Source organism: Dromaius novaehollandiae, chromosome Z, assembly GCF_036370855.1.
Source record: "Dromaius novaehollandiae isolate bDroNov1 chromosome Z, bDroNov1.hap1, whole genome shotgun sequence".
Taxonomy (NCBI): domain Eukaryota; kingdom Metazoa; phylum Chordata; class Aves; order Casuariiformes; family Dromaiidae; genus Dromaius; species Dromaius novaehollandiae.
The window spans coordinates 15,747,314-15,773,199 of record NC_088132.1 but is presented as its reverse complement, the minus strand read 5'-3'; the positions used below and the strand labels follow the sequence as shown (position 1 = coordinate 15,773,199).

The following is a 25,886-nucleotide window of genomic DNA, read 5'->3' as shown; positions in this document are numbered from 1 at the left end:
CAGGCAGGCTGTTTTTGCCAGAAGCTTGCCGGAGGCAGGGCGAGCCTCGGTCATTTGTCCCTAGGCTCCCTTCATGCTTCAGAGCAACTTGCCTCATGGCAGTACCTCAAGAACCCCATCTTGTTGGCCCCACAGCCTGATCCTTTAAACCTCTGGTCCTGAATGCCTCAACAGTGCTCAATGGGTGTGCGTCATGGTACTGAGGGGTGAGCTCAAGGGGAAGATACAGAATGACGCTCCTCTCCCTCTACAAAAACCAAAATTCCTCAGAAGTAATCTCACCATTTTCCAAGACTGTATCCATATGAATGAATGTTAACATAGCTAGGACTGGTGAGAAGGAAGTAGGAATGGAAACATATGAAAGCTCCAGCAAAAACAGCAGAAGTGTTAAAAGAAGAGGAAGACTATAACACAAGCAAAGTGTCAATTAATAGATTTATTTTTTATTTCCATAATCTCAGAATAGTAGAGATATCTGTGTTTCCTGATGAAAGCAAAAATAAAACAAAACAAAACAGAAAAGAAAGCCAGCCATATGAGCAAGCTGGGAGCCCCTGCCTGCTGTTAGCCTATTCCTTGCTCCTTGCTTGTGGTCAGAAAACTTAATCCCCTCTTGCTGATTTCCAGGCAAATCAATAGACATTAGTCATCAGATGTGCCATCAACAGGCAAAGCCTTTGGAACTACATTTTCTTTTCTACAAGTCAACTTAAATTTGGTTCAAATAAAATCTGATGAAATTTGATTTAAACTGTTACAGTTGTGATTATGGTTTTCTAATGCACAGCAAGAGGTTCAGTAATTTTAAGCCTTTGTATATAGCTTTGGGGAACAATTCTCAAGTTCCTCAAAAGCTAAAATACCTGCTCTCATTTAAAATTATTTTAAAAAGTTATCATCACAAAACATCCAGCGAAGAGACAGAAACATGTCTTTTGAATAGTTAGGCAAAAGCACTTAATTAAGTAGAATCACATCCCGCTGTGCCAATCTCTCAGGAACAGGATATGTGACCTTCAGACCTTTACAATGGCTTTTCCAAGATTTTCTCCCTTTAACATTCCAATGAAAGCTGCTGGCATGTTCTCAAATCCTTCAGTGATGTGTTCGTGGTACTTAATTTTTTTCTGTGAAAAGGAAAACAAATTGCTGAATCTTCATTTCATCAGCTGCCTACTTTTTAGTGTCTTTGGGAAACTAAATTGCTACCAGATTCTCTCCAGCTTGTATGTTCCGGCTGAAACAAATGTTAGCTGGTGCACACCAGGGTAACTTTGCAAAACTAGATGTGCACATGGCTGTTCCATGAGAGGATCTGCTTTTGTACCAAGATCCTCCACTGCAGTCATAACAGCAAAGATCACTGCTACAGAAACACACCATGACAGATTTAGTGCAACTCAGTTCCCAAGCAACAAACAGTTAAGGGATTATTTCCTCAAAGCTAGGCTCGTCTCTATCAAAAATGAAGCATGGAATTGCAAATCCAAGTGACCAGAAGCTGAGCATCCCCAGATCCTCAGTGCATAAAACCTAGAGCCTTTTAGCCTTTAGTGCTCATATGCACGAGCTTTTCACAGCTACAAACTGGCCTCCATTTAGAAAAATAAAATTAGAAAAATTCTCTGGTAACTCCCTTCAAAGCTTGGCTCCCAATTTCATGAAAGCACAAATTCTTGCCAGTAATTCCAGCACAACAGTATGATGGAAATCCTTGCTTATATTACAAATGAAAGTAGTGTGAAGGAGAAATACAGAAATTACTTTAATTAAAACTGTTAGGAAAGTGTTTTGAATTAAAGTGGAAGGATCGTTTTTCAAAAGCCTGCACATATTCTGCAGTATATCTAAGTGATGACCACCAGCTAGTATCGCAGGTCTTAACACAGCTGAAGGGATGCAGCATGTTCGGTATGGTTTGAGTGTCCCCAAGATGCTCAAAGAGCAAGTCAGGTGGAAGAAAAGTATCTCACTGGAACCTCACTTCATCAGCTATGATAAAAGACTCCTTGCGAAAAAGCAAACTATGGTGTGAGTATATTAACTATGCTATATTATAGGAAACCACCACCTTCTTTCTTACCTCCAGGACCCATTTTAGGAGTGCCTTCTGACCTTCCTCCCAGCGGTTATTCCAGCGATAAACAATAAACCCTTCCACCTGAAGCTCTTTGAGGATCATTGGCACCTCAACATAAGGTCCTGCAAGAAAAAGGAATCAGCAATCCACCTTTAGGAACAGTTCTATTTAAAATCAGACCCAGTGCATAAAGAGAAGCTTTTAGCTAGTAAAGAAAAGTTCATCACTTTGTTCCAGCCAGAAGCAACTTCTGTCCTTTCCAAACAGAATATCCAGGACTAAAGACCAAGAATTCATGGACACAGTCACCCAGGAAAACAAAGACCAGATCCCTAAAGCTGAGCTTAAAGGCCCAACACTTCTGAAACAGTATAATTCAGGAGTCAAGTGGCCTCAATTTTGGCTGAGGTTTCAGCCAAAGCTTTCAGCTTCATCCTGAAAATATCGTTTTGCCAGCTTGTTTGATAGCCTGTTTAAAGCTCAAAATGTCCCATTACTCTTTGGAAGTTGGCAAATTCTCTTACTCCTTCTTAATCTCAAAAAACTTAGACACATAAAAAAACAGTTCCCTAGGTATGACAGTCTCACCACTCTCAAAAGCCCATCCCATTTTTAAAGTGATTTGGGAGTCTGAGGCTAGTCAGCTGTCAGAGAGAATTCCGTTTCTACATCCTTTATTTTTTTCTAGAAGACAAACTTGGAAAACTGCCTGCTACTGAAAATGAACATGCATCTTGGCCATATTTCCCACCAGTTTCACCAGTAGCCAGATTCTTGGCTCTTGTGAAATGGAACAACAAACTAAAACTAAACTGCTTCATCTAAAAAACCTGACAGAAAATGCATTCCCTCATCTAAAAGTATGTATTGTGCAAATGTCATCATCCTACCACACCTGCCTTCTTTTACTCATCTGTATCTACTTGGATCCCCAGGGAATCCTACATTAAGTAGTTTAGTCTTTCTTTCATTTCTAATCAGCTGATGCTCACCATTTGTTATGAGTGTGTACAAAAGGGGGTGAATGTATAGGGAGTTTGGCCTCACACCAGCTGTCCCAGAACATGGTCAGCTGTCTAAATGTACACGCACATACACTCAAATGGCACACTGAAACAACCAGTAAAAAGCTCCAGTCTCCCATCATGTCTCTGTACCACGACCAAACAGTAACTAAACTTAGATAAAAGAAAGCAGGCCCACACCTTTCTGAGGCACTTTGTCATTGTACAGAGAGATAGCTCCACAAACTGCAATCCTTCCATATTTCTTCATTTGGTGAATGGCAACACTGGCAAATTCCCCACCCACCTACAAGAAACCAGAATAAATGTGGTATTAGAAAAAAATTTTGGCATTGCCTGCCACAGCTCGCCAGACTGAAGTTGTTGCACCAAGGAGAACAGGTTCAATCAAAGGGAAAAATGCTAAGTTTCACTACTCCAAAGTTTTTGCAGCTGCAGAATCCCTTACACTTGGTCAAAGCCTATGTGAATTCTATGTCAGTATCTTTTGAAGAAATAGCCATGAACACAGGGAACCAGTTTTAATTCAAATCTCTGTCTTCGTGATGCTTGGTTTGGAAGTGCTGGGCAGGACTCACCCTTAGAGAGATCCCTTTCTTTAAGGAACACCTCCTGGCCCACCTCTGCTTTTCCCCCACACCAGCCTGCACTTTTACCTGTCTGCACAATTGTGATGACAAGCTTTAACTTAATGATTTTCTTCTCCCAAATATTCCCAGTGAAGAAGGAGCCCGCAGGGATGTGCTGTATCAGAAGGGTATCGCTTTTCATTGAGAAAAGTCATGAAAAAAATTACTGCTGAGGAGACTCCTGCATAAAAGTTGGAAGTGAGAGGGAAGGGAATGGACATGACCTTAAAAGCTGCTTAAGACCTTAACAGCACATGACATTAAAGGTGGGAGGGAGATGCAAAGCAACCAAGAACTCTGGCCACAGTGACAAGTGCTTTGCCCTGACATTGTGCATTCACAAGGATTCCCAGAAAAATGTGGGACACATGCCAGTTCACACAGAAGTACAGCACTGTCATCCCTTGGTCAGTGGTCAAACTGCTGACAGAAAGACATGCTAAAGCAGTAATGGTGGCTTCCCCTTAGGCCGCATGGTAACTCAGGGAGTTTTGATATCTGTCTGCCACTTGTCATTTTAACTCTCAGTGGCTTGCCCTGTTGGCATCTAGGCCAGTGCCTCAGCTAATACCCCCATGTAGGTATGCTATACACACGCAACCTACACCAGGAAATTAAAAAAAGGCCAGGGCTTGTTCTCTGGCTCCAGCAACAACCAACATGGTTTGACTCCCTTCATGCTAGTAAACTCTCTTAGCCTCCAAAACAGCGTAGTCACTTTCAAACAGCCTATCAAGAACAGTCCATAGCCCGTTAACTCTAATTGTGCCTGGGAGAGGTCAGAAACACTTTATAGACCACTGTAGCAATTTTACAAGTAGGTCTTGTAACTGTTTTTTATAGCCTTATGTATGTAGTCGCCTGGACTGTGCACTGCAGTGCCATTCACCCTTGCTCCACTTCCAGAAACAGCAGAGAATTGTCTGTGATTCAAGGTGGGCCCAGACATGAACTGCAGCTCTCTGACAAGCCTCGATTAAATGTGTTCTGCTCCCCTCACCTCCCAAAGACCAGACATACTTCTGAGAGTACTCTGTCTCCCTTCACAAACAACAATAACAATCCAGGCTTCTCTTTCAATGCTTGCTCTTTCTATTACTTCCCAAGTTAAGTTTGGGAAGGAAACAGAGAGGCACTAAGCTCTTAAGGAGACCTTTTCTCAACGGGGTTTACACCACACTGAGTTCCTGCTACAGTCTAAGTAAAGACAGTGGTCTGCTCTTGGCCAGTCCCTCCCTCTGAACTCACATTATCAAAGAAACAGTCATAGCCATCAGGAGAGGCTTTACGCAGTGCTTCTTCCAAAGATGTAACAGTCTTGTAATTAAAGACTTCATCAAAGCCGATTTTTTTCAGATAAGCAATCTTTTCATCTGAGCCAGCACAGCCGACCACTTTGCAACCCTGCAAGGAAAGAAAGAAAAATATTTCTAAATCCCCTGGCAACACAGACTGACACCTACAGGGAGCACTGGGCTTACCCTGAAAGCCAGGCTGTCATGAACATGTCAGTTCCTGAGCTCTAGAAAATTTAAAATTAGCTCTGCTACCTCTTCAGCAGCTTTTCCCAGCTCAAGACCATACTGCAGACATCCCTTCAGAGATTCTTACCCTCCCCTCAGTCTCCTGATAATTCATGACCTTATTCCTCTGTCTTCCAGATCAGCCCTCCGTGGCACAAGTATGAATAGTTCAAGCCACTCACCCCAATTTTAGCGAGTTGCCCCACCACAGAGCCCACAGCCCCAGCTGCAGCATTAACAAGCACCGTCTCTCCCGGCTTCATCTTGCAGACCTCCAACAGACCAAAATATGCAGTGATGCTGGGAAGAAAAAGAAAGAATGCTCTGTGAGGAATAAAAGACGTCAGACACAAAGTTGTGACTTGACCACATTAAACAAATATCATCATCACCAGAACAAGGTTCATTTTTCCCCATTCTTTATGAGATACTAGTTTAATTTGAATAAAAATTAGTCCAAACAGCTTCTCAAGTTAGCTTGCGAACACATCTGCTTATGCTAAAAGGCTCCAGGAAGTTCAGAAAAACAAGATACACTACTGGGAAACAGGACGCTGCGGCAGAAGTCTACCTTAGCTGAAGACAGCTTTCCGTGTGCTCAGTAGCCAAAAGGAGGAATGCAGAGATTCACTTTATAATTTGACAATCTAGTTATGAGCTGGAAGAGAGAACAAATCCAGGCTAGACATATATCAGTTGCCAGCTAGTTCCTATCAGATCAAGGCAGAGATTAAGACAGTCATCACAAATCCAGGCTTGTAGAAAAAGAAAACTGGTGCAAAACCTTGCTGAACACTGGTCTACAGCTTCTGAGGACTACTGTGTACAGATATGGCTACTGAGTAAATAGCATTCTCTAAGAACCACTATAGTTTAGCTTAAGCATGCTCTAATGATCACATAAACAGTAAGTGACATTCGACTCTGCAGGCTTCTTGAAGCAACCTGACCAGTCAGCCCAGAATCCCAACAGTTAACAGGTTCAAACTTCTCCCACACTTCTCATTTCAGGCCTAAAGCTTCCCAACTGGTGAATTTGTCTAGAAGCTGTATGGAAAAGTCTGTGTCTTGCCTGATTTCAGAATGAAATGTAAGTTCTGCATCTTATAGCATATACCAATTATTTCGAAAGCCTCCTGTGCCAAAAGGATTCCTTGAGGTAATATTTCATGCACAAGCTACAAAGGAGGAGGCAAGGAGTATGGAAAGGTGACCAAGAGAATACAATAATGTTTTTATTGATTTTCAAGAACAGGAGCTCTGTTTGATGGCTACAGTGGAATTTAAGGATTGCTATTTTGCTGCAAACTGCAACAGCTGTGTCTTTCCAATTTGGGAGTAGCTCTGGAAATACAGCAACAGCAGAAGAGGCTGTTGCAGAAGCCACCTAGTCCAAATGCCAGTGAAATCTGAGTCTTTCTGTTAAGTTTAATTCAGATTGAACTGGGTTCTTTCCAGCTTCTGCTGGAGCCTTTCTCTGCCCAACCACACCTCCTCAAGGAAAGACACCATCACCTCCAAAGTAAAGTAAAAAAAAAGAATGGAGTATTCAAAGTTTTTTTCCTCTGGCCTATAGAATGGGCCAAACTTCAGTTCCTCTACAGCATGAGGGCATCCTTAAGTACACACATGGGTTTTACTACAGTAGAATAAGGTGAGGGGAAAAGGCTATACACACATGCAGAAACATCCTGCACTGTGAAAAATTCAGAGGACAGCTTCCTTTGGATCTCAGTACTCACCCAGGCATGCCAACTGTCCCAAGAGCTAGAGATCTGGGGAGTGATTCCGGCCAGCCAGAAGGAAGAGAACGTAGATTTTTCCCATTGGAGATGAAATGAGTTCTCCAGCCACTATTAGCCACAACAAAGGCTCCCACGGCAAAAGCAGGATTCTTGCTTTCTATAATCCTGTTTAAAAGAAGAGAAAAAAACAAATGGAATACCCTCTCTGAGACAGATCCCTACTGGCTCTTGAAAAGAAATACTAACAGGCCTTCCCTGCTTTATTTCTGCTGCTCTGTAATGCAGGAGGAAAGAAATACTTCATGTCAGGGCATGTACCTGATGCTGATGGCTTCCAAAGCTTCTTCGGAAATGACGACTATCTCTTATCACCGGAGGAACACTAGGCAAGATGAACTCCTAGACACAATCCTACCCATGCAAATCCTATGTTCCTATATAGAGGCCAACAATTTTGACTACCACCAATCTGTTATGAATTCAGACTAGGCTTCTACAACCTGGAAGGCAAGAAAGAGGATGCTGGGTTTAAAGGGTGGAAAAGCAAGAAGCTGAATCATAGGCAGGCTAGAATGAACAGCTCCCTTATCAGCAAACCTGAACCTCATTCAAAAGTTGAATATACTGAAGATGGAACATCCTAGCGCAACAAAAATCTTCTTAAGACCAAAAATCTTCTTAAGACCAATAACAGAGAGATTCATACTTCATACTGCCTCTATATCAAAATGAAAATTCAACTTCCCTACCCTAATGAGAAAACTACTTTGGGAAAGAGGAGGCAAACAGCCCTGAAACATTGAAAACAGCTGGCTTTCTGTTCAGCAGATCTGGCTTTTAATTTATCCCCTCCCTCAGTGTTTCTGCAGAAAAACACAGTAATCAAAGGCCACAGATGTTCTTGGGCAGAAACTGAGCAGCAAGAGAGTGAGCAAACAGACCAAGAGAAAAAATGGTGCAGCTAAATTACCATAAACTTGGAAGGAGATGAATTTAGGGCCAGATAGCCCTTTTGGCTATGCATAGAGCTGTATCCTAAGTGACACTGAGGTATTCTCAGCTAGAATACGTAGCATCATAAAGTTTCAGGTACGCAATTATTGCACATCACATTTTAAAATGTGAAATTGACACTTCATATCAGGTACAATAATTGTTGCCCTTTCACACCTCTCCTTGTAAAAATTTCCTTTGAACATATCACCTACACAAATAATATACAGATGGCACAGGAGGTATGAATGCTGTCCAAGAGGGAAAAGAGGTTCACAGAGAATAAACACTGACCAATCAATTATAGACAAAGAATACAGTTGCTAGAGTATGTAGACTCATGCCAAGAAAAGGTAATATAAGGCTGCAAATCTCTCAAAGGTCAGTACATTCCTTTATGACTTGGAGTCTGCCAGGTAGTGGATAACAAGGTGAGAGCACAAGACAACAAATTACTGAAGATCTTACCTGGCAACCTGGGAACCTATCATTATGTCCCCTTCCTTCATGTCCTTTTCACTGTAAAGTCTGTAATACAGCAGAGAGATGGCTTATTGTAAGCAACGATAATGATGTTCCAGATACGCTGCAGAGTAGTAGCTACTGGCTTACCCAGAAACAGTGTGTAATCAGTCATGCTCAACAGAATGCAGAAAGCCTGTCTCTGTAATGACTTAAATTGAAGCTTTCTACAGCCAGTAACTCAAGCATCCCATCTTGACTGAATATTTGGCTAGAGAATCAGGGACAAGATAGCATTAACCTTCCAGGTATGGCCCACCATTACAAGCCATTGCAAGACACCAAAGAATTACTTCTGAGACCAGGCTCTGCCAGACTTCTTCATAGCTCTTGATAAAATACACAGTCTCTCTGTGCCTGAATCACCCTATTTCCATCAATTTCCTATTTAGAATGCAAATCCTTAAGCACAGGGTTGCTAAGATAACCACAGCAGCTACTACAGGAAGATTGCAGTCTCGTTTGAGTTCATTGTATTCCACGGGAAGAGACAGCACAAAGTAACTGCAGAGTCCAAGGAAATTCTAGGGCTCCGGCAAAGTCCCTCTGAATCTGGCACAGCTCCATACAGGGAGCATCACAATTTATACACATTTGACACAAAGCAAACAAATGCACCTGGCATTCTGGCAGTGGAGGATGCTCCCACTGCATGAGCTTTTATGGTTAAGCTGGGAGCTCAAACGAGTTAACCTAGCTAGCAATTTAAAAAGAAAAAAGTTATACCTCATGTAAGGATCAACACTGAGAAACACTGATTCAAGCAGCACCTCTGCAACAAAGACAAAGCAAATGCATAGGCATCAACAGTACAATACAGCACAGGTCCCACAACCCAGTTTTAACAAAAGCTACAGGAATTCTTCTAGTTCACAAGCCCTATATCCCGTCAACCTTTATGGATAAACTACTACGAACAACTACTAAATTTATTTGCTCAGTGTTTGGATAAACACTGTGCTATTAACGAACATAGAAAGTGTCTTTTTAGAAGACTAGCTTCTTGTCAGTGCTATTTTTTATTTACCTTCTCTCTGTGTAGAAAGCTCAACAGGCTAGACCCCTAAGCAAAAAACTAGCTTTTTTTGTGACCCAAATATAAAATGTCTTGTCAGGATTCAACCACCAGAGAGTGCCAAGAGACTACAGCTATCATGGGACAGATCAACAACAAGCATCACTTTCCTCCCTTAGAGAAAAAAAACACACTTTCTCTAGGTAGCTTAGATTCATCCTCTTTGTTGTCTCTAATGTTACTTGTGAAGTATATTGTTAAACAAATTTTAATTTAAACTTTCATTCACACATAAGTTTTAGCATTCAATTCTGCACCTAATAATACTTCTTATTGTCTGTGCTACAGTGGTCTAGCTAATAAAAGCTAGAAATATATTTAGACATAAATCTTTTCCCATTGCTCAGAATGTGCAGGAAGAATAATCAAGGCAAATAACATAACAAGGAAGGCCGTCCCCTTTAAAAGCGTTACTCTGGTTATGCCCTTGCTGCAAAGATTAAAAAGGGAAAGAATGATTGGCTCCATGTTCTCAAATACTTGCAGGCATACAATTCTGCCCCCCCCCCCCCTTTTTAAGTGTGCCTGAATGCTATAGAACTACAGATGCTAAAAGGATGCTTAAAAGTACCTATTTTATATAAGAAGAAACTACCTTTTAAGACTTTAATTTGTAAACAAAACTAGCACTTCAATATAATTTCTCTGAGGCACCTACTAAACTGATATAACTTTTGTAAAGGTCAAGTGAATGGTGTGTGTAGACGTCCATGTGAAGCTAAACCAAGGTTCATTCTTTTATTAACATCTCTTGAGTAAAAGAAGTTATTCTATTCCTTACCCCTTTCAAAACAGAGAAACACAGGAATAAAACCTTTGCAATTCATCTGTTTTAATTTGCTCTGACATGCTGTAACAACAGGTCGAATACCACAGATAAGCACTGGCAGAGAAACAAATTTTGAATGCAGAGAGAAGTTACCTTACTGTGCTACTTCTTTAAATGAAAGACCAGCCCCCACTGCCTCCATCCCTAAGGACTCCCAGACAAGGAGGCACCCATGGACCATCCTAACCATCTTGTCCCTGCCAAACAGCTACAGGCTCACTCCCATCCCAGTCACTCTGTCACCCCCATGACAATGCTCAGTACCTTCCTTCCCTATCAACCTAAAGAACTCCATTGACAACCCAGGCACCCCCATAGGTTACCACCTTCTCCAGCTTCCTCCCAAGGAATTTGCAAAAAAAGCCTATGACACCTTTTCATACGGAAGGTATGTTTGGGTTTTAGTAGAGTTAACTCATTTGTGTGTGCCATTTTTCATTTCTCTCCTTCTAAATAAAATGAATTCTGGTTCTTTATTGCAGTTGGTTTTCAGAGCATACCACTTCAGTAATTTTGTCCCATGAGCTTTATTTGCAAACATGTTTGGAAAGCTTTGCCATGATGCACCACATGCAATTAGGCACAGTAGGACTTAGAAAGGCATGCCACAATCGCCTCGCACTGCATTTCGCAAGAGCTCAACATCAGTTTCAGGGGGACTACCAGAAGGCAGCATTTCTCAAAACCCACCAAGCCCATCTCTACGCATGTTCTTCAGTGACTGCCCTGCTCTGCCAAGGCACATGGGTTGCGATAACCTATGCCAAGCCACTTCCAAAAACTCAAGCTCGAAAAAATGTACTACCTCCAGAAAATATGGATGTCACTCTACTTACCTCCATCCACTAGTTTAGGCAGTTCTATCTTTTTCAGGTCAAAATCGCTGGTTTTGGGGAAACCTTCAAAATGCTTCTTTAGAGCCCAAGCCTTGGCAGTCACCATCCTGCACAAAACAACATATTTAAAGAGTACCTGACAAAGAGCTGTTAAATGGCATTAAGCTGCTAGCAGGGGCTTGTTTAGACTTTATGAAACAGGAAAGGTCAAGCATCCTGATTACATCCTGTCACACATGAAGGCTTCTGCTTGAAAATCCTATGGAAATATCAACAGATCCAACAAATATCTGAAAAGTACTCTCACTGTCTAAGCAATCCAGAGTTTCTTGCAACCTGCTAGACTTCTCTGCCTGCTGGGCACTAATCCTTGCTAGTTTAAGCACCCCAATCAGAGCGGAGAAAAAAAGGCAATTAAACTCTCAATTTTGCCCTGACTACATGGGATGAGCACTGAATCTAAATTTTTACAAGCTTAAACCCAAATGCAAGTCAGAAATACAAAGGTAAGAATGACCTCTTTCTTAAATTCTAAGTCTTTCAGTGACTTCTCATACGCTGAAAGAAAAAGTATATCCACTTGCCAAGCTCCATGCTTGAAACTCAGAAAACACTGTCACCAGCATTTTCCTTAAAACATGACTTGCATTTGTTTTAGCCTCAGAGTCCCCTTTTCATTCCTCTAAACAAGCACATAAACAAGCAAAAATAAAAAGAAGTTTATACTTAGAATGGGCAGGTGGAAATCTCTGACTTCTGCTGATCAGTCAAAGAGCTTCTGTGACCAACTCAGTGAGAGGCCGGACTTCTTAAGTCACACACGTTCTAAAAGGCAAAAAACCCCTGCTTTTATCAGTAAAGGAGGTACCGCCCTCAAGGCCACTCCTCAGGCACAAACTTAAGCCTTCAGTAAATCTCACGTAGGGCACACCTAAAATTAATCAACTTTCTCCCGTTAAAATTTAAGATCACTTTATCAATGAATTCCAATTCAGTATCCATTAAATTAGATAGGCATGTTCTGGAATATGGTAAATGAAATACACAAAACACAGAGTTCTAGAATCCACAAAATACTGAGGTCTAGAGACTGCAACCTTCCCCCCAGAGTAGGCATTTCTCCAGATCACATCTCACCAGTCTAGTCCTAAAACCCTTAGAGTTCTGCCACTGGAGAAATCCTTAATTAAAAAATGATGAATGAAAAGTCATTGCTCAATCCATCCATCAGTTAACAAGGTAAATGATCCATATGTATACCACTACTGTGACAGAAAATTATCATAAGATTTACATAGTCAAATGCCTGCATGCTCTCAAATCACATCTGTATCCATATATGTGGTGTCACATCTTTACTGTTACCAGTACCTGCACCAAAGGGTTAAGACTTGTGTGATTATGTCTCTGCATGCTCTGATCTCTTCAGATTGCAGAGACATCTTAAGAAATGGTGGCAGGCTTTGGCATTTTGTCTCACTGTGCTACTATAAGGCATGTAGCACAGCAGAAAACTTTGTCCAGGGACTTCACTCTCATCCATTTTAACTTCCCCTGTGAAAAAAACCACACAGATAGGAAGGGTGGAAAGAGCAAAGAAACCAATATTTAACAGCATGTTTAACTACTAACACCTCAAGGCAGCAGTACTAATTAGGAACAGAGACCTGAGAAAATAAACAAAACTTTCTAAAAGCACACAAGCAAGCACTAGGGAGAACAGGGCAAGCTCTGCATTATTTAGATTCACCAAACAGAACACACCCGACCCAGAAAATTGTCAGCACTCAGCAGCCCTGTGCCATGAACTGGGAATCTTCCTTTCTTTTACAAAATGTTGTCTACACTACACAAATCTTGTGTAAAGATCAGAAGCGAGCACAGCATAGTCCAAGCATTCCTGCTTACAGCTTTAGAAACTTGCACCAAGAAACCATATACAGCAGAACATGTATGTCTTTCACATTATGTCTTTCACACAGTGAGAGGCAGTATCATTAAGCTTATTGTAAAAGCACTGCATGTCATAAAAGTGCACTGCCGAAGCATTTGGCATTAGTAAGTGATTAGCCAAAACCAGCACTCCTCATAGCCCACATAAAATCACAACAAGAACAAAGGTCACGGACTTAACTGCAGCAATTGCAATTTGACCTGCAAACACATTTAAAAAAGAAAAAAGTCAGGGGAGTGCCACTTGCTTGATTTTTCCATCCATGGCTGCACTTGCTTTGATATTAGCAGTGCTTACCTGTACTTTTCATAGCAAATACTGTTGTGACACTGTAACAACATAGCAAACTCAGTAAAAGACCGGACAGGAGGAAAAGGTGAAGTCATTTCAAAACAGAACTGCTTTCAATTACTCTCTTACACACACATACTCACAAGCACTAAGATTGCTTGTCCTGGTGATCTGTCCAGCACCCATGTACCCAGGTGGTCTGGCCAGGAATGTGGGGGGACAAGGGACACTGGTTAGTGAGCGCTCAACACAGTCTCTTGAACTCTTAGTTGGCAACCATGTGCTGATTCTGGGTGTGCCTTTTGTACTGCTGGGATTCAGCAATACTTTGTTTCCCCATCCTGTCCCACCTCTGTGAGTCATTAATACGTGCTCACTGTTTTTTGCCTCTTTATCTGTGTGTCTCCATCCCCATTCTTTACCTTCCCACCACTACCTCTTAATAACTTGAGACTTTGCTTATGTCCAGGTACAGGTCCCTTGTTTCAGGCTGTTCTTCGTTTTCCTTATTTGAGTGTTCTGAGAAGCTGCACAAAGACATGCTGTCACCTTGACAATCTGCAAATCTAACTGCCATCAATACTTTCAATATTTGTATCCTTTCCTCTGCTGTTCTTTCTCATGCTTCCACGCCCAGACCTTCCCATTCACATCAGTCTTCACACCACTTTATAAATCTCCATACTTTTGTGATACACACATCTTTCAGTACAGCATTTCAAGCAGGCATTTCACTAGAGCTTCTACAAACTACAAGATAAATTTCATTCAACTATTTTTTTTTAGGCCACTAAAACTGGGAACGGGACAAATTTTATGCTGACTCCTCAAACCTTGTACTGAAGTCTCATTACCACCATCATTTCAAAGCTAGGGAGCTATGCTGCAGCCTGGGAGGAAAGACAAAACCAAAACCACCACAGACACACACTTAGTGAGTGGATTCACAAAGATTAGCAATGAGAGACTGTTTATATTTGTAGATATGAATTGATAAGAACTGATAAGAACTAAGCTGCTTACACGTTAAAGAACTCTGAAGAGTAAAGGACAATGATGTAACGTTTTTTGGAGATGTGCTAAAAGCACTGCTGGACTAATAAACATGTGGAAGCCACCCGCTCAACTCTAAAAGCAGCAAACACTGTGCTGTGAAAGTACTTTGTTGTTAAACTCAGTAGATATGGATAATACATTTATTCATATATTTTCTCTACAACATGCTTTACAGACCACTATAACCTTTAGTTCAGAGGCAGCTGTGATTTAAAAAACACAGAAATGACAGTAAATGAGACTGATAAAAGGACTCTTGAAAATAATTAATTTCTAATAAATCCCCACAAAAAATTCAGGTGATGACATTACATGTATAGAATTCTTACATATGAATCATTAAAGCTTTCACTGCAATTGAAGTTCAAGACAACATTAATTCTGGTGTTCTTCAAACCCTCCTTGTCCTCTGGTCTAGTCCACCGAGCTCTCAAAGGGTAGTGTTTCACATTAATTGCTATTAACTTTTTCCATAAAATCAGACACCTAGGAAAGAAACAATGATTTGGAGAATCTCAGGTTTGTGTACTAACTGCAGACCCACAAAGCAAAGATCCAGCCTGTGTTCTCACGCCACAAGTGGTACAAACTGTAGCACAGCTGCAAGCAAAGCACTTTTGGGGACATAGTCACAGCTCAGTCTCCAAAATCAGAATGGGGAAGGATGCCCACAACACAAAAAGGAAAAGTGGAGAAGAAAATAAGGAAGAGACGGGAAGGGGATCCCATAGAAGAGGCTAACAATTGGAGAGGAAGGCTAGAATTAAAATAGAGGACAGTCAAATTTGAGAAGCTTGAGAGAGTTTGACTGGAGGATGAAGAGAAGGTGGTGATACCTGTAGTATATCTAGAAATCTTCACATTAAAGTAGAAGAGTAGTAAAGCTCTTAGGGAAGTGTGAGTCAAACAAGATACCACAGCCACAGTAAAACCATCAATCTTCCTTAAAGGCCAAGAGCTACATTTGTATCATGTGTGGGAATGCTTCCTTGTCCCGGCTTGCCCAAATCTAACTTTGAGGACAAAACTGTCTTAGAAGCCTGTCAGTTACAAATAAGTTTAATGCAAACTTGGGGTTAGGCTAACAGTTCATCTTGCTGCTAGTCACAATGAATTTGCAGATATGACTGTAATAGTTGTTTCCTTTTACCTCCATTCTGAAGCAGGACCAACTAGGCCACTAGCTACATAAGAGCAAGCAGGGTATGCTTATAAACTGAGTAGAACAAGTGTCTCAGAAATAATTCCTCTGTAGATTGGTGCTGAGGAAAAAAAGCCAATCACCAAAATAGCAAAGTTATTCAGGAAATCATCACCTGATCCAGTCTCCTCTTTCAGATCCAACTCATGCAGTCTTCTGTGGTATTTCAAAGCTATCTGCCAGGCAACAGCCTACAGGACCTTAAAATTTAAAAATATCCTTACAAGGACTTCACAAATCCTTGGCCTTAGAGATTATGATCCAGAGGCTACATTGGGATTCTTCATACACTACCAATTATCTGAGATTAAATATGGCCTTGTACTCTAAGTGCCTGGAAATCTTAGCAAAAATTATCCCTTCCTCCTCTCTGGTTTAGCTATTACAGTGCTTTGTCACAAAACGCTTTTTTTTTCCTGTGCTAAGAAATGAAGTAAACACAAACCACTCCCAAGCTATCACTGGCAGACACATGCTAAGCAAGCATGACACTGCATTACAGAAAAATGAAGCTGCAAATTCACTTCTTCATGCAAAGCTTATCAATCCCTGGAAGGAGGTGAAAGATACATCGATTGTCAACCACCTACAGTTCATATCAGAGATACATCTGTCATCAGCCGGTCTGCACTTCAGACTAACTCATTAACATTGCAATATATCCATATGTAGGAGACTGAGAGATAGATAAATGGAAAGATAAAGGGACAAAAGGAAAGAAAAGGGAGGGCTCAGTGGGAGTCTAAAAAATTAATATGGAGCCTGTGAAAGTACAGAACAGTGATCAGCACCTGTTACACTACTATTTACTATGCATAGCTTTGGACTGCAGACAGCATGTTACAACCAAGGCCAGAGGGCCTCCATGCTCTCTCAGCACATACAAAACAGCTCAGTGCAGTAGTTTAATATTCCACAGAGAATGCAAATAAATGCATCTATGCAAAATGCTGTCTTAGGTCTCCCAGATGCCACAAAAGACAAACCAAAAGACTGTGACGTAGTCCCTGAAAGGCATCTGTCTCACAACCCATGAAGACTGGTCACTCACAGGTGACAGGCCTTTCCTATCTTCTGCAAAGCGGAGCGTGCATCTCTCTCACTCTCTCCTCCACAGGAAGCATTCACCAATGTCTAATAAGATGTGTGTCTTCCCATATCAAGGCATCTTCAGGATTATTCTCTCCTTCTTTTTATTAAATGTGTCAAACATAGCTTTAGAGTTAGATCCCCTTAAATAACATACTTTCAAAATGAAACACATGCACATACAACTTGCACAATATTAGCCCTCCTCCTAAGAAAGCAAGCTAAAATGGAGTTCTTCTGTCAAATTTACACCCAGTCTAACACAAGCTAACTCAGGAGAGTTAGAGCAAGAATTACATCTGCCACTGAGATCTGAAAGACTGCAAATCTGCAGGCTTGAAAGAAAAATCCTTAACCCCTGTTCTTAGCTTACCTACTTTTCTTATGGTTCAGTCACTTCAGCATGTGAAGATCAGGGCCCCTCCAAACCAGAAAGACTGAGAGTTGTCATGGGATTCCCTGAGGACTGCATTTTCAATTTTTTTTTTGTTTTGTTACATAATTGGAGATTCAGAAGACACACAACTACAATGATTCTTTGGACTTTGGTTTCTCTGGCAAATGATTTATTTGCACATTTGCAAACCCTGACTACATACTATTCCATTGCCCTGATGCATTCAGGTGGACTGCAGTTTACTCAGGGTCTCACTTTCTCCTTCAGGATCTTCTTTCTCAAGGGTCCTGAACCTTTATGGGAATAGCAGGTCAAGTGAGGTATCAAAGCAGATACAAACCTTCCATCCCAGTAGGAGATTTAGCATGCGAGAGAAAGAAACTGCACAATTAACCTTCTTTTCTCTTGCTGAGATTCTTGAAAATGTGGAAACATTTGTCCAGGGAAAAGGAGAGATTTGAAATTACTGTGAGAATAGATACGAGTTTATATTGCCTGGAAAGAACAACAGATCAGATGCAAGCAATTATGCACGGCATAGAAACCACTTCTAGATATGCATTATTTTCAGTGGACAGATTTTGTGGCTATAAAATGCTCACCTATGACCCTATAAATGATCTGATTTATGCAAGTAACTCTCTAAATAATATGCAGATTTTGACTTAAGCTCCCATTTAAGCAAATTCTTGCCTTGATCTTGGCCATGGTACTACTCTATCTAAACATTTGCTATAATGTTCCTCTAAGTCACTGCATTTACTTCTCTGTTTCCCTTTCTTGCAAGCAGACCTGGTTTTCCTGAGACAACAGCGCAGCCAGACCCTTAGCCTTCAGCTCAACATCTAGATCTGTAGAATACAGATCCTATGACTTTCCTACTCAACTGAAAAGGTGACAAGCACATTAAAGACTGGAAAGAGTTTCGTTCCTTCAGGAACAAGAGATTAAACAAGGCAGACACACAGCTACCCATTCTACAAAGCTTATGGCCACTGTGAGCCAGTACTTCTGTGATTTTTGGAGTCAAATAAACCCAAAGGTCTAATATGATAATTAGTCATGTTAAAATCATGAATCTAACAGCATACTTCAAGTGTTCTCAAACCTCATTCATACTTTTCACAGTTCTCACTCCAGAGCACTGGCTTAACTAAATTTATCTTCTCAGTACATCACAGAAAGTCAAGATTTAAAAGTGTGTTATTGCAGGCTATTGTTCAATGACAAACCATATCTATAAACAATCTACTCTAAAAAAGCAATCACTTTTATTGCCACACTGTTACAGCGATCAGACTGAAAGTCCCAAAACCGACTTACAGAGAGGTCACCTGTGGAAGGCTTTCATATACCTTCTAACCCCTTTTCTGAAGAAAGGAAGACAGTGACAGAACTCTTTTCTTCAGTGCTTCATATGAAACATGGAAGGATACCTGTATCTGTACACAAGCATTTTTCTTTCCATGTCTGTGTACCATTTATTCTCTGACTCACACGCATACACAACACACTAACAAATGAGAAAAGTGCTGTGGTACAGGAAACTCCAACCAATTACCAGCTTGCCTGGCCTCTGTGAGGAAGAGACGAGACTAAAGGAGAGGAGGAAAAATTTGCATAGCCTAAGACCCAAGACTCCCTGTCTCACACCAACTCAAAGCTTGTAAAATACATGGTCATTACAGAGCTATGCAGTTGACTAATTTGCCAGCCAGGCACAAAAAAAAAAAAAAAAAAAAAAATCACAGCGGTAGAGAACGAAGCTGCAGGATAACACTGTTTTTTTTTTTAATAATAAAAAGTCTCAGTTGACCAGAAGCATTCTTTTACATTGCTGAAATTTGACCAAAGAAAAAAATCACTGTGTCCACAGTCACCCTTGTTTTCCACCACCTTTAGAATCACAGAATAGTTGAGGTTGGAAGGGACTTTTGGAGGCCACCTAGTGCAACCCTCCCTGTTCAAGCAGGGTAACCTAGAGCAAGTCAGCCAGAGCAGGTTGCCCAGGACCATGTCCAGATGGGTTTTGAGCATCTCCAAAGAGGGAGATTCCACGACCTCTCTGGGCAACCTGTTCCAGTGTCTGATCACTCGCACAGTAAAAAGTTTTTTTCTCCTATTTAAATGCAATCTCCTGTATTTCAGTTTGTGTCCATTGCCTCTTGTCCGTTCATTCGATACCACTGAGAAGAGTTGGGCTCTGTCTTCTTTACACCTTCTCATCAGGTATTTACACTTCCCTATCCCTTCCCTACCCCCATCACCAAGTGTGATCAAGGTGAGGCTGACTGGCCTGTAGTTCCTCAGATACTCCTTCTTGCCCTTCTTGAAGACAAGGGTGATATTTGCACACAACAATTGACAGAGTAGGGTGAAAGCCTTTTTCCTTCCCCCCAGATTGGGACAACCGGAATTGAACGTACAGCAGATATAAGAGGATAGAGATGGGACACAATGTATACCAAGTGATATGCTTCCTGAAGTTTCAGCCATAAGCTGTTTAATAGGGATTCTTGAACTAAATAGCCTTTATGCATCAGTATCTATCCTGAAATACTTTCTAAAATGTACCAATACTTCCAAGAAATACCGCTAAATTTGAATGCTGGTGCATTATTCCTTTTGCAAACATTTGTGAATTTGAACTCACTTTATTTTACTTATTGACCAAGGTAACGGATTTCCAGACCCCTCCAAAACCTTTGAACTTGTTGGGAAATTTTGGTTGAATTTGACAGAGTAGCAGAGGTCTTAAAGAGACAGCCTTACTTCCTTTAGGAAAACAGCAAGCCAGAAGGAGAGCAGAGTCTGTTTGTGTCTTCAGTGAGGACAAAGTCTCTGGAGTGTCAGCAACATTAACTTTTTTGGGGAGAATAATCAGGTTAAGAAAAGGTAAGATGGAAACTGTGGGATCTTGTTGAAATGGGATGGAATTGCAACACCACTCTCTGGAGAAGGAGGCACTGAAACATGATAGAGTCATATTTACTGTGGTGATTAAGACTCATAGGTGAGACAGGGACTTAAGAAATGTCTGGGGAACTAAGGTTCATGCAGTACGACCATTACGCACAGGACACAAATCCAAAGGAAATCTGGATTCTCTGGTTCCCTTACTGACATTTTGTCCCATTTTGTTAAATATTCCAGCTCTTTTATGTTTCATTTGAAAAGAACAGTATGCAAGCAGGGTAAATGTTGCCAGTTTTTTTCAAATGGCTAAAAAAAAAATGTTCAAATCCATCAATATAATGATGTAACTACAGAGCTCTGCATGCATTTTGCACCAACTTGTCATATATAACAGCATAAAAATAATATAACAATATAACATAATAATATAAATATGACATTATGATTGCTGCTGTTCCGAATCATGGGTGGGTGGCCATCTGATGGTCAGACTGGCCCAGGCGGTCTGGGCAATCAATTAACAATGACTTAAAGGAGACAAAAATGAAAAAGAAGGCACAAACCCCTTACATTTATGCATTCCAAGAAGGGAATGGGGCTGCAAAGAGGAAACTGCTGAATTCTAACTCATCTTTTTCAGAGAAAGTCCAGGAATGAGCAGATGAAACAAGCATAGGCAAAGCTATAAGCATAGGGAAGGGCATGAGCTGGTGGAACAAGAAACTTACTAAGCACCTCACCAATAAATTGCTAGAATTAGTCTTAGACAGCAAACAACCCTACTGGATTGGGTGTGAGCGGATGAAGGGAGATCAAACAATGCCGTCCTACAGATCAAAAAGGTGACAGAGAATGTCAGCACTATCTAGTGGGATCCACAGAAATAGTTTTTGTAAAAGCAAGAAAAGTAAGTGAATACCACAGTGAATACAAGCATAAAAATTACAGGTGCAACTACAACATTCTTATTTGAGGCACGAAGAAATACACAGCCATACTACAGGATTAATGGAACAGGGCTGTGAGACATTATCATAACATCTCATTTTTTATTGGCGGAGCAATATATCTTGAGGGATGTTTTACAGCTGCCCAGGTGGCAACCAGAGGCATTCTACCCAGCCACCTGTCATCTAGAAAATGACAAAACAGGCCAAAAGTAGGGACTCTTACACATGTGCATTCTCAGGACCTCTCCTGTGCTCTGATGGACTCCAGAACCCAGCTCACCTAAACTTGCTGGACTGGCCACCCACTGACTTAGGAGGTTTTGTTTCTCTGATGTGCGGAACTCTTGACGTAACCACAGAGCTAACCTTTCCCCTGCAACAATTCAACACTCAACTTCTGCAAGTTCAACTTTGAACAAATAACATCTAAAACTGTTCATGGGACCTAGTCTGAATGACTACTGCAGTAACAGATTATCACAATTTCAGGTGACACCCAGCTCAATGGAGACGCTCAGTCCCACTGCTCACTCAGTACTCACCTCACCATGCCTCCTCGCAATCCCCACAAGGACAGTGTGGGGGCACCCGCTTAGTCCTCTCCTGGGCATGGTCCAGCCCAGTCTTGCTAGGTCAGAATGGTGTATTCCAGGAAGCAAGGCACTGTGTGAGAGAAAGCCCTGGCTGCACTTCCACATGCTTCCTGGTGATGCAAGGCGTATGCCATGCCCACCATCTTGGTGCCCCCAACACTCCCTCTTCACTTAGGCCAGATTGCTAGACACTGGGACTGGGCCTGCCATGGTGGAGGAGGAAGGCAGCTTGGGAAGAGGCAGGAGTGCTGCTGCTTGCTTCCAGGTGGGTTAGACACAGGCAGACCTGAGCACCACAGCGTATCTATGGGGAGGGCCCAAGAAAAGACAGCATCATCCCTTCCTGAAAATCTTGCGAGTAGGCGAAGAGCATAGGTCAAATCCAAAATGAGAGGTCATGAGAACAGCAGCTAATAATGGGCCACAGTTCCACTGTCCTACTTTCCATCTTGGAAAGTTTGGTCCAGGGGTCAGCTTGCAAGTCCTGACCTCCCTTGGCATGAGCTCAGTTGCTATGTGGAGGTACTTACCTCTTCCTCTCCAGAGACCAGAACTGCAGCATGGAAGGACCAGCTCCAATTGCCACAAACTCCCCTGCACTTTCCCCAAAGGAATCTTTCCCTCTTTCTACCCTCCTCCACCCTCAGCCATCTATGAAGCAACAAAGGAACATGCAGAAGCAGGCACTCCTCTACATCTGTGTGCTCAGCAGCTCTCTCGGGACGCTGACAGACTACAAAACTCTGCCTCATCTAAGCTCTCTCTCTTTCAGCCCTGACATTTTCAGCCCCAATTTCCATTGAAAGAAAATCCCATTCAATGTCATCAAGAGAACACACCAAGCATAGCCTCCAAACAAACACCCAAAGATGCACTCCTCAACCCCACTGTATCAACAGGACCCATGGCATTTCCCAGGGGGAGGAAGAGCAGTAAGGAAGTGGAAGCCCACAAGACCATTTCAGAAAGCCAGCCTTCCTGCTGTCCACTAACGAAATGTCAGAGAAACCAACAGCCCTGTCCCACAGAAAACCAGCTTGGTTCATATAGCTGAAATCAAACAATGATGAAAGTAGTTTATTGACGTAGGAGCAGCATGGAATTCACTGGTACTCATGAAACTTCACAAACAATATGAGCAATGCAACCTTAAAATGTGGAACTGCACACTGTTGCTAAGGATTCTGCCCTGGCCTCCTCTGCAGCTACCTTTGGCTCCCAGATCACCTTCCCACTTCGGCATACACATCTTGCTGCTTTTGAGTATGGGGGTATAAAAGCGTAAGTGAAATTTATGAAAGAATGAGTATGAGTTAAATTTAATTTACTCAGACATTAAGTAAATGATTATCATTTTCCATTTCTCTAGGATCTCACTCAGATTTTTATGCCCGTTTACTAGACACAGTGCCATCTGATATTTCCCTACCCTTTTGCATCATGAAATTCCCATTCATACACTCTGCCAGAGTTGATTTCTAAACACATGGCTTAATCAAACATGTAAGCACAGTAGCTTTTTTCTTTCAGTAGACCTTTTAGATTGCTGAAACCAGCCTTTACACTGAAACTAATTTTCTGCACTAAAAAACATTGGTACTACACCAGAGAAATTGCATCAACATACTAGTAGTGGTAGAAATTGTTTCTACCTTTAAGAGAACACAAAGAGTTATGTTAACTTGTCTTCAGAATTAACAGTATTACCATCTCACTGCAATATTACCATGGGGAAAAAAATATAATAAGTATTCAACTTGCCTAGGTTGGAAATAACCTTTGGTTTCACTTATCTGACAGAAAGGAAGGTCAAAGTTTCTAAATTGCCTGCTTAATGTTTGGTCTGGTGTTTGACCTTTGTTCTTCCTTCCACTCCCCCATTGTAAGATTAATGAAGGTTTTACCTTTGTAGAAGATCAGTTTGTCACTTCAGAGTTATAAATGGTATCTGTTACAGATTTGGCATACTTTATATGTTAAGATAAACTTTGTATGTTATATAAAGATAACTTTATATGCTGAGATAAAAACTAAGAAGTCTCTTAGATAAGCAAATGATAAAAAGTTTTCCTCCCTCAAAGCACATGCTATATTCAAGCATGTAAAGTAAAAGTTCTAAGTAGCAACAGCACAGTTTTACTTAAAATTGAACACTCTCATTGAAATAGTGCATTTTACCTTTACACTATAGCAGGTGTACAGGTGTAGCAGGCCAACTATAGCAGGTGTAGCAGGTATAGCAGGCCAACTTTCAGGGCCTAAGAGGTCATAAAGCTATCAGGTAGCCACTTGATAAAAGGATACACTTTTTCGCCCATAACATGTAATAAGCAAATACGTAACACACATATTTGTTATCTTCACAGAGGAAGGTTTCTCATCTCAGAAATGACTTTTCATTTCCATTTTCTTATTTCAGGCTGTAGCGAGCCTGGTAGGAGAAAACAGTAGATACAACCACTAAGGCATTGGCTCCTCAACCAACCAGGGAGACACCCATTGCTCAGCAATCATTTCTGCCCCTTGAAGCACAACCAGGTGCCGCCTGCAGGCTAGCTCAAGTACCTACTTCTCACAGTAACTAATCAGGCACTCAGCTTCAGGCACCAAATGTTTGGCAACTTTTGCCCTGAGTATGAATGGCTTTCAAATCACCAAGTAAAAGGCGTATTTGATCATGATTACACGATTACAAAGTGTCATTCCGATTCTTCCCCATACTTCAAAATATTTTTTTCAATATGACATCCAGATGCTAACAAATGAGAAGCATCCTGAAGTGCTTCCTAGTTATAGTACTACCAGAAGCAATGTTGTCACAATAATGCCTTATACCAGGTGCAATAACCATGCTGCATCAGAAATAATTCCTGAAGCTGAGTGGGCATATGAAGAAAATAATGTTTTCCTATAATGTACACCTGTGGCCTGCATTACTTCAATTGATTAAAATAACCTCTGCTTACAGATTAGACAATTTAGTACAAACACAACAGTTCCATGGATCTCAACAGTAACACTAAAGCTCATCTGACAGTACAATACATAACATCCTCTGCAAAATACTGATCCGAGCATACAGCATAACTCAGCCATCTCAGGAAAAAGTAAATGCATTCAGTTGGTCTAAGCAGTCATCTGCTTTGAGCAGTGCAGCTTTGGACACCTACTATTCTTTAAATGAAACACACCTTGAACATTTTTTTTGAATAGGCTCCTTTCTTCATTCTCCTTAAACGAGAACACCTCTGTAAAGAGCAACAAATTAAACAAGCATTTTCCTTTTTTTAGGGGAATAGAACTGAACTTTCCTCATTTTGACAGTTTTTCAGTTATGCTGGCATCACAGCCAACTGCTCCTTGCATTAGCCCTATATTGCAAATATGGGTTACTGATGCCTTCCTTTACTTACACAAAAAAAACTGTATTGTAATTCTGAAGATTTAAGTATGAGAAATATACATTCAACTTTAACATAACAGTATTTGCTTGGTTTTGCCTTTTCACAGCTGCTGGTAAATCAACTACAAGCCTCCCATGTTCTTGCTAAGTTTCACCTGAAGAGGGAATGGCTTTTTGAAATTAACTCCCAAACTCATTATCTCTGTATTTTAGGGGTCTGCTTTATGTCCATTTCATTGGGCAACCTACCTAAAGTCTCAAAATCTCCATGTTGTGAGAAAAAAAAAATCCTCAGATAACTTTTCTATTTTTCCTTTTAAGGTCTGCACAGCAGCTACTGCCTTCACAGGTTTCCAGCTCATTTTGTTCAGCGTGGCATGCTTTTCAGGGTTCAGTATTGCTATTTCCATCGCCATAACTAGGATCACGCCGCAGAGGCTGCTTGCCCACCCTACTCGCATAGAAGCTTTCTCAAATCCAAACAGACAAATTTGGGAATACCTAAAGATCCCCAAACAAAGACATCACCTTCGAACAGACAGGTTGGTATCAATTCCCAGTCACCAGGCCAGCCCTCCTCCAACAAGTGTTTTATACTTACGCCCGACGCAGCCCCCGCCCATCACGAGAAAAGGCAGATCCCCGCCCACACCGCCCGCCTCAGGCGCATAACGGCCGCCAGCCCCGCCCCACCCCGCGAGGGCCCCACGGCGCCTCTCCGCCTGCAGGGGGCCTTCCCAGGGCTCCCGCGCTCGCCCGTCGAGATTGCCTGTCCT

At 41.4% G+C, this 25,886-nt stretch overlaps 1 protein-coding gene across 6 annotated transcripts; it reads right to left on the bottom strand.

Annotated features, from left to right (window-relative positions):
* Nucleotides 1-424: 424 nt before the first annotated feature.
* On the bottom strand, nt 425-25,730 carry PTGR1 (prostaglandin reductase 1). Of its 6 annotated transcripts, none has more exons than XM_064501907.1 (11): nt 25,712-25,730; nt 11,987-12,085; nt 11,261-11,367; nt 9,247-9,292; nt 8,467-8,526; nt 7,003-7,170; nt 5,443-5,560; nt 4,986-5,141; nt 3,289-3,394; nt 2,087-2,205; nt 425-1,130 (listed from the first exon to the last, which is right to left on the bottom strand). In XM_064501907.1, the coding sequence occupies exons 3-11, from the start codon at nt 11,364-11,366 to the stop codon at nt 1,020-1,022; spliced, it is 990 nt and encodes a 329-aa protein (XP_064357977.1). In that variant the 5' UTR covers nt 11,367; nt 11,987-12,085; nt 25,712-25,730; the 3' UTR covers nt 425-1,019. The 6 variants fall into 6 exon arrangements, with proteins under 6 accessions (XP_064357977.1, XP_025958915.2, XP_025958912.2 ...); XM_026103130.2 differs by lacking the exon at nt 25,712-25,730 and adding an exon at nt 25,639-25,657; XM_026103127.2 differs by lacking the exon at nt 25,712-25,730 and adding an exon at nt 17,225-17,363.
* Between the last annotated feature and the right edge of the window lie 156 nt (nt 25,731-25,886).